At 41.7% G+C, this 15023-nt stretch overlaps 2 protein-coding genes across 2 annotated transcripts in view; both read left to right on the top strand.

Annotated features, from left to right (window-relative positions):
- LOC103066574 (teneurin-4-like) overlaps positions 1 to 7615 on the top strand; it is a 408080-nt gene extending 400465 nt beyond the window's left edge. Inside the window, exon 6 of the mRNA XM_088140889.1 lies at positions 7362 to 7615. Within this exon, the coding sequence (XP_087997015.1) occupies positions 7362 to 7615 (254 nt within the window). The remainder of the gene's footprint in view (positions 1 to 7361) is intronic.
- TENM4 (teneurin transmembrane protein 4) overlaps positions 7381 to 15023 on the top strand; it is a 200853-nt gene continuing 193210 nt past the window's right edge. Inside the window, exon 1 of the mRNA XM_088140888.1 lies at positions 7381 to 7611. The gene's annotated coding sequence lies outside the window, so the exon portion shown is untranslated. The remainder of the gene's footprint in view (positions 7612 to 15023) is intronic.

Here is a 15023-nt window from a genome sequence, read left to right as displayed (position 1 = left end):
GTAACTCCCCTGCTTTGAGAGCTGCCCTGGTGGCTGGTTTGTTTCCAGATACAGTTCAAGGTGCTAGTTGTCATCATTAAAGATGTTCATGCTCAGGATCTATTTATCTGTTGGACCATTTTCTCCCAGTGGTCTCTGCTTGTCCTTTTTTTACAGAATTGAACCTTTGCAATTTTATGCAGTAATGAAATGCACAAGGGTGCACACAGCACCCAGAGAGTCTCTGTTACCCTACAAATGCTTATCAATTGCAGTTGCTCAAGCATGACACACACACCCATACTCATACTCACTTGCCCAACCGTACCTGGCCAGGTGATATATGGGGATTGGGGAAGACAGGAGCACTCAATAGATGATAGGGATGTGCATGAATAGCTGCATTCCCTCAGTGCTCCGTCACAGGTCAGCTCAGCTGACTTTTCATTTCACTCCTGTGTACACATCCTTCCCTAGGGTCAGACTTTGGTTACTTGATGCCATCTTCTCCCTTGCATTTTACTTCTTGTAACCCTTTGTGGTGGAACATCAGGAGAACATGGAGCTGGGGAAGTAGCAGGTGTGAGAAAGAAACTCAACAACTCTGCCACGATTGTGTTAGGCATAAGTTGAAGTAGGCAGGAACTTTAACAGGCTTTCAAGACTCTGTTACAACACTCTAACTGTGTCAGATTACATTCCAAGACTCTTAGTAACTCCTTTTCCTGACCATGCTTACTTAAAGGGCTGACATCAATCTTGAAAGCCTGTCAAATCCACAGTGAGCCAGATCAGACATAATATGGTTCTTCCATGGGGAAGTATGTCTGTCTCTCAGTACAAGCAGGGCCGAGGGCTCACCCCTGTGTATTTCTCTGAGTTAGTACCCCAACCAGCAGAGCCTTAAACAAGGTTCGTCACAGATACATCCACAGTCTAACTAGTGGGGTGCATTTGAGACCAAGCAGGGAACATTGAGGATAGTTCTCCAAAATTTAGATTGAATTGCTTCTAGCGCAGTGATATCTTTGCGCACACAACAGTGTGCCAAACAGAAGGCTTAGTACTTTGGCTTTGAATAATTTGACTGCTGTGGGCATGTAGTTATTCCCATTGCAGCTTTGGTATCTGATGATTGCCTTAACAGCTTTTTGTACCTGCAACTTAAGATTTAAAGATTGAAATTTCCAGGAGGCAAAAGGATCAAAAACAAATGTCTAGGTACTTAAAGGTCTTCACCTGCTCAATTTGGATGTTATTAATCCTCCAGATATGAGGGTGATTGATATGATGTCTAGTAAATACAACCAGAGGTGCGGCTTAACTCCCCACCCCCCAACCCCTGTTTCATATTCTCTTCTGCAGATTCTCCAGCTTTTAAAAACTCTTTCCCAGTTGGACACTAGCATTTGGATTAAGCCTTCTTGCTGGGAGGGAAATGATTTTTCAGGATTCGGTTTGCAAGGAGGAAATCAGCGGAAGGCAAAAGGTTGCTTTTTCTCTTGCGGCTACTTCATTATTCCTGCAATTGTGGCCAGTGTGACTTAGGAATGTATGCTTGCCAAGATAACTTGAACCCCTGTGAGCGCAAGCGAGATTGTGGCAGGCTGCTTCAGACAATCACACGTTTCTTTTGTTTTGCATCATGTCTAGGATGCCTTCTGTCAAATGAAACATTTGAGCAGGAAAAAATGTGCCTCTCAATATTGGTTACAGAGTCTTACTGTCAGCCTTGCAAGGTAGTCCAGGCAAGAAGCATACCCAGAAGTATTAGCTCTAACTTTATTGTAAGGTTACAGTAACAGACTCTTGCAAGTCTGAAAGTACATCTCTTCCCCTTTGTCTTTACAGCCCAAGAAACTAGGGACAGTCCCTTCTGAGATGTTTGCCACACCCCCATTCCTTTTGTGGGCTCAGCTGCCTCTTATCTGACTGTTGTCTAGTCTGTGGCTCTTCCTCCTGTCTCCCAAGGTCATTCTCGCATACCATCACACTTACTCAAACTGTTTTGAATACACATAAGTAATTGGGAATGCAGTTGCACCTCTTTGTAACATTTCACAGTTCATTTGGACTCCACACATGATGTTTACAAACAGCCGCAGATTTATTTTTATTTATTTGTTAGACGTACATTCTGCCTTTCATTCAGGAGCTCAAGGCAATATATACACTCCTTCCACCTCTGGTTTTTGCCCACGGCAACGAAAATCCTGTGAAGTAGCTTGCAACTAGAAGAGAGCAACTGGCTCAGAGTGAGTTTCTGTGATTGAGGGAAGACCCTGGATCTCCTGACTCGTAACCTTAACCACTACACTAAAATTGAATCAAAGTAGGGGGGATTTGATTTCTTCGCTGTGTCAGTGGGTGCAGATGGTTTAGAAGTAGAACAGAAGCATTGGGTGGATCAAGCCGAAATATATCTTAGTCCGGCACTTGGTTTCTCCCATGGCCAACCTGATGCCTCTGGAGTAGTTACCAACAGGAGGTGAAGATACAGTCCACTCCTCCTATTGTTTCTCGCAGTTGGTATTTGCATCCCATGGATTAAAGATGCAATTTCCAAAGCCCTCCTGTTGCACCACTTAACCGAGGTATTGGCCAAGGGCTGGCAAACAACCACTTGTAGGTGCTGCCTGTAGTATAACTGTGTCAAGGTCCAGGCAGGTCCTTCCTCATACCAACATTCTCCAATTACTCCCAGTAGGCCAGGATCCCAGATATAGAGCTTTGCAATGTGGGATAACAAGGCTGTTCACGGGGTTGTCAAAACCATCATGATGGTGTCTACGGAGTCGTGATTGGAGCCTCCCCCTTGGTATGTGCTTGTGATATCCGCACACGTACAACAGGAATGTGGCTTGAATCCCAGGGCCATGGCTGGCATTTTGCCTTTTTTTCACCCTTCTTACATATACTGTTGCATGTTACAGACCCATAGAAAGATACACATATGCACACATAATATGATTCAAGGGCTCTGTTTGTCTGGAAGAGGCTTGTCCTGTAGAGCAGGGTTCCTCAACCTTGGCAATTTTAAGATGGGTGGACTTCAACTCCCAGAATTCCCCAGCCAGCAAGACTTCATTTATTTGGCCTCCAAGATCACCGCAGATGGAGACTGCAGCCATGAAATTAAAAGACGCTTGCTCCTTGGGAGGAAAGCTATGGCAAACCTAGATAGCATATTAAAAAGCAGAGACATCATCTTGCCGACAAAGATCCGCATAGTCAAAGCTATGGTTTTTCTAGTAGCAATGTATGGCTGTGAGAGCTGGACCATAAAGAAGGCTGAGCGCCGAAGAATTGATGCCTTTGAACTGTGGTGCTGGAGAAGACTCTTAAGAGTCCCCTAGACTGCTAGGAGGTCAAACCAGTCAATCTTAAAGGAAATCAACCCTGACTTCTCATTGGAAGGATTGATACTGAAGCTCAAGCTCAGATACTTTGGTCACCTAATGCGAAGAGAGGACTGTTTGGAAAAGACCCTGATGCTGGGAAAGATGGAAGGCAAAAGAAGAGGACGGCAGAGGATGAGATGATTAGATAGCATCACTGAAGCAATGAGCATGAAACTGAGCAAACTCAGGGAGGCAGTGAAGGACAGGAAGGCCTGGCGTGATGTGGTTCATGGGGTCACGAAGAGTCGGACACGACTTAATGACTGAACAACAACAAAATAGGGCTAAATTGTTCCTTCTCTTCCTCCTCCTCCTGAGGGTCCTAGAAGTTGCCTGCTATGGCTCAACTTACCAACTCTTTTCTATTACTTTCTTATTTTCCTGGCTTTGAATTTCCAGAATGTGTCTTGAGAGGAATTATGGAAGAATTGAGGTTGCTAAACAGGTAGGGTGAGCTGGTTTGGTTCCTGCTGTGGCACTACAGTGATTTTTCCTGTATCTGCCTTATGATAGATCTTCCTGTCAAAAATACGCAGGTGTCCAAGAAAACCCTCTAAAGTTTGTGTGAACTTTTCTTGTAATTCTTGGTTGTAGTAAAAATGAGGCACAGGAGGCCAATCACGGACATAAAAATAACCTTCCCGTGTTGAGACATAAGTTGGTAACTAAGCTGGTTTTCAGTGTTTCTTTAAAAAGGGCAGTTTCAGAAAGGAGACATGGCAATAAATTTCTCCCCCCTCCCCGAAATTGAAGTCCATGTTCAGTAACTCGCACACGGCCGACTTGACGCAACTAAATGAGTTGCTTCGTTGCAGCCAAGGAGGAAGTGATATCTGCAGAAAAGATGGTGGTAGCAGAACACAGAATCAAGCTTTGGGTGTTTTCGTGTGTGTGTGAGTGAGAAAGAGACAGACAGACAGACATATGGGCGTGAGCATATGAGCACACACAGCCAGGTTTGTAACAAGCTGCACTGGCAACGTGTGCCTCATGTTGTTGTCATGCAAAGAATGCAACAAGGAACTTGTAGTGTGATATAAGGCGCATACATGTAAGGCATGTCATTTGCATCACGACGCATGCGTTGTTGCTCCTTCCTCTCCTCCCTGCACGGATTAAGAGATTATGTCTCTTAATCAGCATGATAAAATGATTTGCATTTTAAAACTGATGAAGTATCAGTTGGCCGCAGAGCACATCACTTGCTTAGGGAGGATAGACCACGAAAACCGGAGTATTGTCCAGCCTCTGGAAGACGGAGGGGCTGCTAGCAAGATTAGTTAAGGCAGGATTTTCCAGTCTGTTTTCCATCCACGAGAACTTGATGGGGTCAAGGCAAAAATATACGTATATATAGTCCAAAAACCCTTTTTTGGACAAGGGTTCAAGATTCTGGGGCCTAAAATGCCTGAAAAACCTTAAGGAAACATTTCCACTTACATTTCATGAGTACAATCTTCTCTCAGTTAGTCACCTGGTTTCCAACTCTTCTGTTCATTCCCCAAGAAGACCTTAAAAGATTACTCAGAATAAACAGAAACAGCGTTTCATCCCCTTGAACATTTCTTGCATGTTCTAGTGCCATGTTTCTTAAATTTTTTGCTCCCATTTATAAAATACGGAGGATCCCGAAAGACCTTTTGTTTCTATAGGTTACATTTATCAAACTTTACTGTATTAAAAATTAAAATTGACACATTTGTAGAATATTTATTTATTGAATCATGTAAAAATAACAATATTAAACCTATTAGATAGTAACATAAATTTTTAAAAATCATGAAAAAAACCTTTTTTTTAGCAAATAAAAAATAATTATGAGAAGAGTAACATTGTTTCATATATTTTCAAATATCTTCAATGTCTGGCAAATACTTTTGATTTGGCGGACCCCCAAGAGGGTCTTGGGGGACCTCTGAGGGTCCTCAGGCCACACTTTAAGAAACACCAATATAGTGTATCCAAATTATTGTTGCTCACTTTATTGCACGACTTTATTGTACTCAGATTTCATAAGCATATTTCATTAAGGGCTTCTTTTTAAGAATTTGAAAAGAGAAAACGAGAGTGAGAAATCCGTTTCAATCCAAGTCAAGCTGTCTTATATTTGCAATGCTAAAACCTGACATAACTGGATATGAATATCGTGAAAAGGCTGTTGAGTTCTAGATGGGAAGGGTTGGGGGTGGAAGAGTCAATGACTATGAGGCAAGGAATTTGCATTTTAAACCCCTACAGTAGTAAATAGTCCCACTGGCAAACGTTGGGCAGACCTGCTATTTTGCATTTAGTGAAGAAACGAAGAGGATATATAAATAAAGATTCCAAATGATACTTTTTCCTCCTGAGTTCATTGCCTACAACCATGCACTGCGAGGACTGAAATTTACATAGCAGCTTGGACATGGCAAGAGATATGAGCCACTGAGCAGAGGAGTCTGCAAAAAATGAAAATAAAAAAAGCATTTTTGGGAGTTCTTTCTTAAGCAAGGTGGCTCTTGCCTATAGGCTTACAAACTGGGGGGAAAAAACAGGAAAAGACAGGACATAGAAGGAAAAAGGGCACGTTGCAATGAGGGGGGTTATCCTTCAGCCAGCTTGTTGCAAAGCCTGACTCTGATTTGGGCTGAGAGGGAATGGCTGACCCAGTGTCACCCACCTGGCTTCCATGCCTAAGGGAGGTTTAGAACCTGGGTCTCCCTGTTCTACGTCCATCAGCTTAACCACTACAACACAGTGGTTCTCTCGGTGCTTCTGTTACAAGTTATCAACATGTTATAATCCTAGAATTATAGAGTTAGGAGGAGCCACAAGGATCATGTAGTCCAATCCTCTACAGCAGTGTTTCTCAATCTTGGCAAGTTGAAGATGTGTGGACTTCAACTCCCAGAATTCCCCAGCCAGCCACGCTGGCTGGAGAATTCTGGGAGTTGAAGTCCACATATGTTAAAATTGCCAAGGTTGAGAAACACTGCTCTACAGCATATAGGAAAACCAGTGAAATCATCCTTGAGAGGTAGATGTTGAGTTTCTTCTAAACCACCAGAGATGGAGAACCCACAAGCTCCTTAAGGAAAAGTGTTCAATTGTTGTAAGTAAAATCTCTCTGCTATTTAACTTATCTCAATTCTATCCTTACTAACTACATTGGATCTTCCATTGCTAAAAGTTAAAGAAGTTACATGGTAGCTTATCTCACTAGTGAGTTGAGAAATCATTGTCTGATAGATTTGGTTGACGCATAGAATTTGGCCATTTGAGTCAGCTGATCAATCCGAAGATAGACAACCCTGCTTTCTGATCCCATATTAGCATATTCCTAGTAATAGATCATTTCAGCATGACACATTCTACTAGCTAAAATCATCACATCAGATGCCATCACATTGCTGACCTTTACTGATCTCAACAAGCTAAACTATGCCAGATGGAGTTAGTACAGGAGACCTCTAGGAAATCTCCAAGCTGTAAGTTAAGCTGGGAAATCTAAAAAGCAAAATCTCAGAAGGCAATGAAAAACTGCTTCTAGTATTGTGAAAAAGAAACTGACATGGACATGTGTCTGAAGTTACCAGGTGGGGCTTGGCTCATGGGAGATGTTAAGCCTATAGCAGGTGGCAGATCTACTAATCTTCGCTGATTTAAAAAGGATAAGCAAAATCAGACCTGGTTCATATGTGGATGGGGGAGGGCTGAAGACTAGACTGGGAAAAGATGAGAGACTGGGAATGAAGAATATCTCAGAAGGAGGTAGCGGCAAGCCACTTATTTATGTCTGTGAAGAAAGCTTCCTTGACCTGTCTGTGAGGTCACCAGGGTTCGAGCCCAACATACATAACTTTAATTTTATCTACTAAAATCATCAGTGCTTTTGCATCCAGTCCAGCCGTAATGAAGGGTCACGTATGATGACACGAATCAAAGGAATTTGCCGTTTTGAACCTGCTCTCTGAACACGGTTTGTTTTTCTTTCTCCCGCAGATCATCCAAATCTTTCAAACCCCTCAAGACTCCGGACCCCCCCACCTCCACTTTCGCATGCCCACACGCCTAATCAGCATCATGCGGCTTCCATCAACTCCCTAAATCGAGGGAACTTCACCCCACGGAGCAACCCTAGCCCTGCGCCTACAGACCACTCGCTCTCTGGAGAACAGCAGACCGGGCCCCACGAATCTACACATGCTCAGGACAACTGGTTACTTAACAGTAATATCCCCCTTGAGACAAGGTAAAGCCTGTTTTGCTTCCCCCCCCCTCCCCTTTGGATAAAATGTTATATTTGTGCAAATATACCTTCATGAATGTAATAAAATGTTTGGAAGTACATCTTGGGCACTTGGTTTCCTCCAAACATAAGAGGAATATGGATTGACTTTACCATCAGCATAGTAAATGATAGAGGTAGCGCCCTATGCTCTGTACAACTCCTTTATCCATAATCCACTTTGCACGCCCTGGTCTCAATCCTCTGAACTCTCCCTGGTTGAATTTCTGAATGTTTCCTAATAAGGTCAAATTCTTAATAGCTGCTCATAGCCAGGAAGATTAGATGCTTAGAGTCTTATGGACCAGATTTAGTGAAAGGAGAAAAGAGATTAGAGTACAGGATTTTGGAAATTAGCTAGGTGTACTTTAGCTTCCTATTAATTAGTAAATTCATTCGGGTGGGGATACTCTGATCGTATCACTCACTATCTCTTGAAACAGTGGGGAGATTGCTACTCACTTCCCTGATACAGGTGAAATGTGCAGGTATTCCAGCCCTTGAAATAGTTTATAAACTGGTATGCACTTTGTCAGGCTCTAAGAAGTCCAACACAAATACTCTATATCTAGGTTCACCCAACATTCTCAACTCTTAATTTAGATTAATGAAGTACAATTGCTGTGTTCACACAGCATATTATTCCCAAATAAATAAAGCTCATTATGGCATAATATTCTGGGCCCAACTTAAACCACATTCTATGGGTTGGATTCTCATAACCTGAAGAACGCCAAACCACCCAAGTCCATTTTAGCTTACTGTATAAAATTGTGCAAACTCTAACATTCTGAATTAGACTCTTTAAATTAGCTCTTTGGGGTTTGGATTGGGGATCAAGGAATGGAATTGTAAAACTGATAAATCTTTGCAAACAGAATTAATCCGAAATTGCACATTTGACTGCAACTATTAGGAATTGCCTTTGTGCAGAGTTTTCATTTATTAATTTAGTAGATTTATATGGCCACCCATCTCAAATGCATGACTCTGGGTGGCTAACAATATTAACTTATCTGGGATGAGAAATGTCATGGACCACTGTGGAGCATTTCCTGCTGCCCATAGGGTGGGGGCATAGTTCCCAAGGTGTGATCTTAGTTGCCTCAGGCTAGCCTCAGATTAACTCTTCCATTTCTTCCCACTTCATTGGTCATCTGACTTGGGAAGAAGGAACTTCACAGTTGTGTTGCCAACATGCAGTCTTGAAGTGAACATCCCGTTCTAGAGCACCCTGATCCAGCAGTGCTCATGAAGTGTGCACACATGCATGATAACAACCCAAGAAGGGTTCTGCTAGATCAGTGTTGTCCAAACTTGGCCACTTTAAGATGAGTGGACTTCAACTCCCAGAATTCCCCAGCCAGCATGGCTGGCTGGGGAATTCTGGGAGTTGAAGTCCACTCATCTTAAAGTGGCCAAGTTTGGACAACGCTGTGCTAGATCAAATCAAAGGTCCTTCTTATCCATCATGGTAGGTTTCATAGTGCCAAACATTTGCTTTGGGAAACGTACAGCAAGAAATGGAAGAAATCACTCTTGGTAACTGGTACTTGATGTCTATCTGCCTCTGAATTTGGTCCCTTCGTGATGCTTCCCCAAGAACAGAAGAGAAGGTACCAGGGCATGGAATATTACAGACACAGGTTGTCCCCAACAGATCTCCTAAGCTATCTCATCTGGTCAAGTAGCTCCAATTACTCATAGCTCTGCATTCCAGTGCCAACCAAATTCAAACTTGACAGAGTGGTCAGTGTAGTAAATGACCACTGCTTAATCATTCAGTCACAATCCAGCAAACGTCAGGCTCCCCTATCCATTTCTTTGCCTCTATTTTCCCCCAAGAAGCATTGCTCTCTGCATTTTATCCTATAGTATGTAAACGATCTGTGCATCAGGATGCCTATTTTAGACAATTTAGATATCTAAATGTTCTTCGTTGTTTTCCAACATCTGAAGACGCATGAACATGGATGGAAAACTGCAGTCTGATCCCTGCTTTAGTGCTAGTCATGTTCATTCATTGAAGGATGCTAAGAGAATTCTTAGTCATCCCCAATCTAAGCTGTCCCGATAAAAGCCATGGCAATTATTGTGATCATTACAGCTGCCAAAAATGGACCCTGACTGGATAAACAGATACAGTTCATATCATAGATTGTTCCAAACCAAATCGTCCTCCACCGTGCTTTGTGGAATGCATTATAATTCATTGGGTTCACATAATGTGTTAACCTATGGTTTACAAACCACAGCCAACTCGTGCAGTGTCAAAACCAAGCCAACCAGCTCATGGGTTAATGCTGTACACAAGTTCCAATCTTTCAGCTGCTTAGTCTTTGAACGTGGTCTGAGGAGTTCTTCTTCAGTGTCCTCTGCTCTTAAGCTGTGGCTTTCCTTTCGTTTCACTGGGGACCAAGTTGCATTTTAGTCGCTTCTTTCCAACCGATTTCTTGCTGGACGAAGAAAAAAGGGACATTACCTCACAGTTATCTCCCGCAGCTTAAAAATATCATTGATGTTAACAGGAGCTTGTAAGGCTATTTTCCCCATTTAGAACGGGAAGCATAAATTCAAAAGGGGCTTACAGGCACAGATGCTGTTCTGTAGAGTTTCTTCCCCCAAAGCAGAATAAATCAATATCCTATTTAAGAAACTGAAATCAGTCAATATATTGAAAAGATTTAGCTTCGGAGCAGTGCTGATCATAGAGAGTGTAATTGTAGTCTACTGCACAGGAAAGCGTGATCTTGTTAAGACGTAATGGGGGAGATGTCGTGGGCTGCATTTTGCTCTTCTTAAAATATCGCTCCAGCAAGCCGAGCACTCGGCAGAGCACCGCATCAGTCAATTAGTACAATTTTCCATTAGTCTTTTCCTAACCCTACCCTCCCTGGAGTTTCTTTGCCACATCTCTCTTCCCTTATCCTGTCTTTGGGTAATTGCATGTTATAGTTTTTATTGCTGCCCAGGAACTCCATCACTTTTATAGTCCAGCGGAATGTTTTCAAAAAACATGGCAAGCTTATGCAGAGTCCATAAGGTGGGCCATCTAGGCAACGTCCTGGGCCCGCTTTGGAAAATAGGGATGGTGATTTAAGTACCTCTGCCCTGCCTTCCACAGAAGACCATTAAGGAGTTCCACAAGGGTCTGTCTAGCCCAGTGCTGCTCATTTGGACTGGGGTGGTCCTCCAGTGTCTCCGTTGGAGAAAAGCATTAGTTATCAACTGCCATTAGGTCTTCTCCATGGATCAACCCAGGAGCTGGTGTTTTCTCGCTGAGGATGCACAGCCATCTCCCAGTATTTATAGAATACTCAAAGAAGATAAGTTGTTTGCCTAGGACCCTTTTACATTGAAACCTCAACCATCTCCTCAACCTCTTTCACCTTGCTAGATTATCTTGGATTTAATAAATTCCAGTTAGGTGCGCTTTCATTTGCCCATCTTTAATGTTTCCTGATGAATCATCATGGGTTAAAGTAAGTTTGTAAGCTAAATGCTTGATGCTACAATCAGAGCTTGTACATAATTGGGGGCAACGTGCTGCCTCTTATGACAGTTAAGAAGTTGCTTCCAATAAATCACACTAGCTTTTCTTCCTACTGCAAACCTACTTCCTCCTCTGATGTTTATTTGCTTTTTCTGTTCCTCTACTCAGCTGTAGTTTTTGGCTTCACCTGTTGTTAAAGATATATATTTAATTACGTTATGGCTGATAGTTAAACCAATAAAACCTGCTGTTACTACTACTGCTGCTACGTAGCTCAGTAGTAGGTAGTTCAAAGATTGACTCAATAGAAGGCAGTTTCATAAATGTCTGTTGTCATCTTTCTGCTACAAGACTAATATATGTGGTGGCCTTCTGATCTTCTGAAACCCTGTTTCAAGTCCAGGCCCAGGCAGGACCATCATTAAGGTATTACAGAATGCAACAGTTATGTGTGGTAGCATCATCAGACTGACATTACAGGACCTTGGACAGTTCTATCATACAGCTGACTCTAACAAGTCGTCCAAGAATGACACAGTCTGCACTGATGTGTGTTGCTTATTTATATATTATTTCAGTTTATACACAATCTTTTCACCTCTTGGATAAGGCAGCTAACAGTCATTACCAAAGACCCTCAAACAATAAAAGTTGAAAACCCATTGAAAACAATAGCTGTAATTATGAATCCAACTTTAAACACTTGACTATAAAATAAGGTGTTGACTTCTTTCACAGAAGTGTAAAAATTTGTCTAGCTTCCACCCTTATGACATTTTGGAAACTGTTAAAAGCCTGGTAATTCTCCCAGACTTTGGGATAGGGTGGTTGTGGAGCCCTCCCTTAGATTAGCTTAGTTTTGTTTGGTTTAAGGTTGGGTGTTTGTTCTTCCAGATAGATAGATAGATAGATAGATAGATAGATAGATAGATAGATAGATAGATAGATAGATAGAATATGTATTGTCATTTTTTTATTTTATATTTTATTTTATTATTTGTAAGCTATCCAGAGTTGTCAAGTAGTTGGGTGGCCTCCAATTGGATTGAATAAATAAATAGAGTGTGGGCCACTCCCTTGAAATACCCTGTATAGTTTGAGATCAATTTACTTTTTTATTTATTTATTTATTTATTTATTTATATTTCAAATTTGTCACCATCCATCTCACTACAATGCAGAAGAAGATCCTCTCCTCAATTGATTTCTTGTATTGCAGTGTGCAGGACTGGACTCCAGATGCAGTCTGAACGGTCAGCATAGGGTGGATCTATCACTTTCCATTATCTCAATACTATATTTCTGTTGGTGTAGCCCAAGATTGCATTGGCTCTTTTGGCAGGTGCACCACTCTGCTATCTCATCCTTAATCTGTGGTCTAGTAGGACACATATCCTGTATCAGTGCATCTGGGCTTTTTACCTAAGTGTAAGTACCCTACATTTCTTAACTGTTTAGTTAAGCATTTTGTTGGGTAGGGCCCAATGTTCAATGTGGTCAAGATCATTTAGGATCCCCTCCTCCCCAGTTTTATGTAACCTGCAGTATACATTGTAATATACATTTTAGTCATTTAGTCATTTATGTTGAAGAGCCCTTGACCCAGGACAGAACTTTAGGTACCCCACAGGATACAATCCTCCATGTTCTGATATCATCAAGGTGGGCAGAACTGCTTTTTGATGCACGAGTAGTTTATCTATCTGGGGCAGACTACCTCTGTTGGAGAGAAAACAAATTCACACATAATCCTCCATCCTGAAGCCTAACATTGCATTCCCCCCTCCCCCCCAGTACAGGATGTCCCTGCTTAGAGACTCAAGATTTACCTTGATCTAGACATGAGTTGGATACCCTCCCACCATTTTTTTTTAATTGCTGGCTTCCATCTGTTCCCATGTATACCTGCTCTTGCTATTCAAGACTGGGAACATGACCACACAAGATGATCTAATGGGAGGAGAAAGACTTACTGTTGTTGGCCGTGAAAGTTACTTTTAGTAACTGTGTGAGTTCACAGCAAAGACATGTCAACTTCTTCTTGAACACATCACCGGGTCTCATATATAAGAAAGGGTTCCTTCTTCCCTTCTCTCTTTCTCTAGCCATAGATGCCTCCCTACTGTGCATAAACAGGATTAGAATAACTAATTAATAGAACCAGGTAAACATCCAACATTACATCTACAATTTTAGCACAATGATAGCAAAATATCCTATCTGAGGATCCATAAAACTCATATAGTCATACATTCATATCCAGGAAGAATCTCTGAATTCATCTCCCCTTCAGAAAGTTCTGCTGAAATAACCAGGTTTTGATTGCTTTCCTAAATTCCAGTAATGTTGAAACAAGTTGAACCTCTAGGAAAAGAAGAGGGGCAGCCGTGGAGATGTTGAACAGTGTTCAGTTTTAGTTTTTGGCCCAATTGTGTTTCTTTAATGGGTAGGAGTGATAAACCTCTTACAGCATCTGCAGATGTAAAAAATGGTGGGCATAATATCACAATTCAGTCCCTGCTCCTTTTGTACATATATCAACAACACATGCACAAATTAAAGGGGCAGGTCTTGGAATGAGTTGTCACTCCTACCATATTGAAAATTTCCACACACACAAACACACAGACACAGAGAGAGAGAGAGTACCGCTGATCTGATGTCACAGCCCAGTTGCTGAATCAGATTGGGTTTCATGCTGATGTCACAGAGAGCAAATGAACCCAGCTTAGAGTAAAGATAATGTTGGTTGAATGGGTGGGTATTTTGGCCACTTTCAAAGCAGTTAAAGAATAGCCCAAAATGAGAGAAAGGTCTTTTTAAAGCTGTTTTGCTTATTTAGAAATGTCTAACACACCTTGCCAATATTGCATAATTAATTCCACTTCTGCTTGTCAGAGGAAGGAGCAAAAAATCTTCCATTCACCAAATTTTGATCACGTTCTCTGCATTTTATGTTTAGGACAGCAACTTCAGCTCGGTGGTAAAGCATAAAGACTGCGTTCGGGATGAATCCTGTTCTGCTGTCAGCATCTCCATTTTAAAGGGAGGCCAAGTCAGCAAAATTGGGGGAAGATCTCTGACTGAAATCTGGACAATGGCCGAACTAATTTAGATATCCATATTCTGAGGCAAAATAGCTCAACTTTCTGTGTATTACATTTTGCTCCCGTATTTCAAGTCTAGCCTCAAAATGAGGTACTTTGAGCTGAGTATAACAATTTTCTGGCAACCACAGAAGCTGGTATATATAGAATGGGACTTGCCTGTTGGGCTCCAGCAAAGACTTCATTGTGGTTGCATTTGGCATTAACCGGAGTTTCCAGATCATATTCAAAGGAAACCACATGTAACCCAGTACCAAATATACATGGCGCTAGGACTAAAGTAGGCCCTTTTTTCCCCCAAAAGGGTCATTGTTGACATTCTAACAAACACTGATAAAAGGCACTTTGACTAGGAACCCTTGAGAAAGTTGCGTAGTTCTCATTTTCATGTGAATTTATCCCATCGGTACTTTCTAAGCAATTGATGCCCATTTTTCATTTCAGACCTCCCCTCCCCACTCTATTTTGCGGTGCAGGCTGCATCCAAAAATTGTGTACGTTGGGGAAAAGGATACGTCAAATGTGTAGAATGTGTTCTTTGCACAAAACTGTTAGGGGAATTCACTGCTCAGAGGGATGTCTTTGAGGAAAATAGGCACACAAATGATTCCGAAGGGATCTTACTCCTGTCTTATTTTCTTAGAAATATGGGAAACAAAAACCCGTACACATTTTCATGCTTTCTTTTTAATATTTGCATACTGATGAAGGAAAGGAACCGGCAAATGTAATAGTGGAAAAATCAGAAAATAAGGAAAATAAGAGATGGCAGTTTT

This window comes from Python bivittatus, unplaced genomic scaffold (assembly GCF_059951505.1).
Source record: "Python bivittatus isolate LINGU-HERP-01145 unplaced genomic scaffold, Pbiv_v1 ctg000340_np1212, whole genome shotgun sequence".
In the NCBI taxonomy this organism is placed as follows: Eukaryota; Metazoa; Chordata; class Lepidosauria; order Squamata; family Pythonidae; genus Python; species Python bivittatus.
Note: the sequence above shows the minus strand (reverse complement) of the source record. Positions and strands in the feature narration are given on the sequence as shown.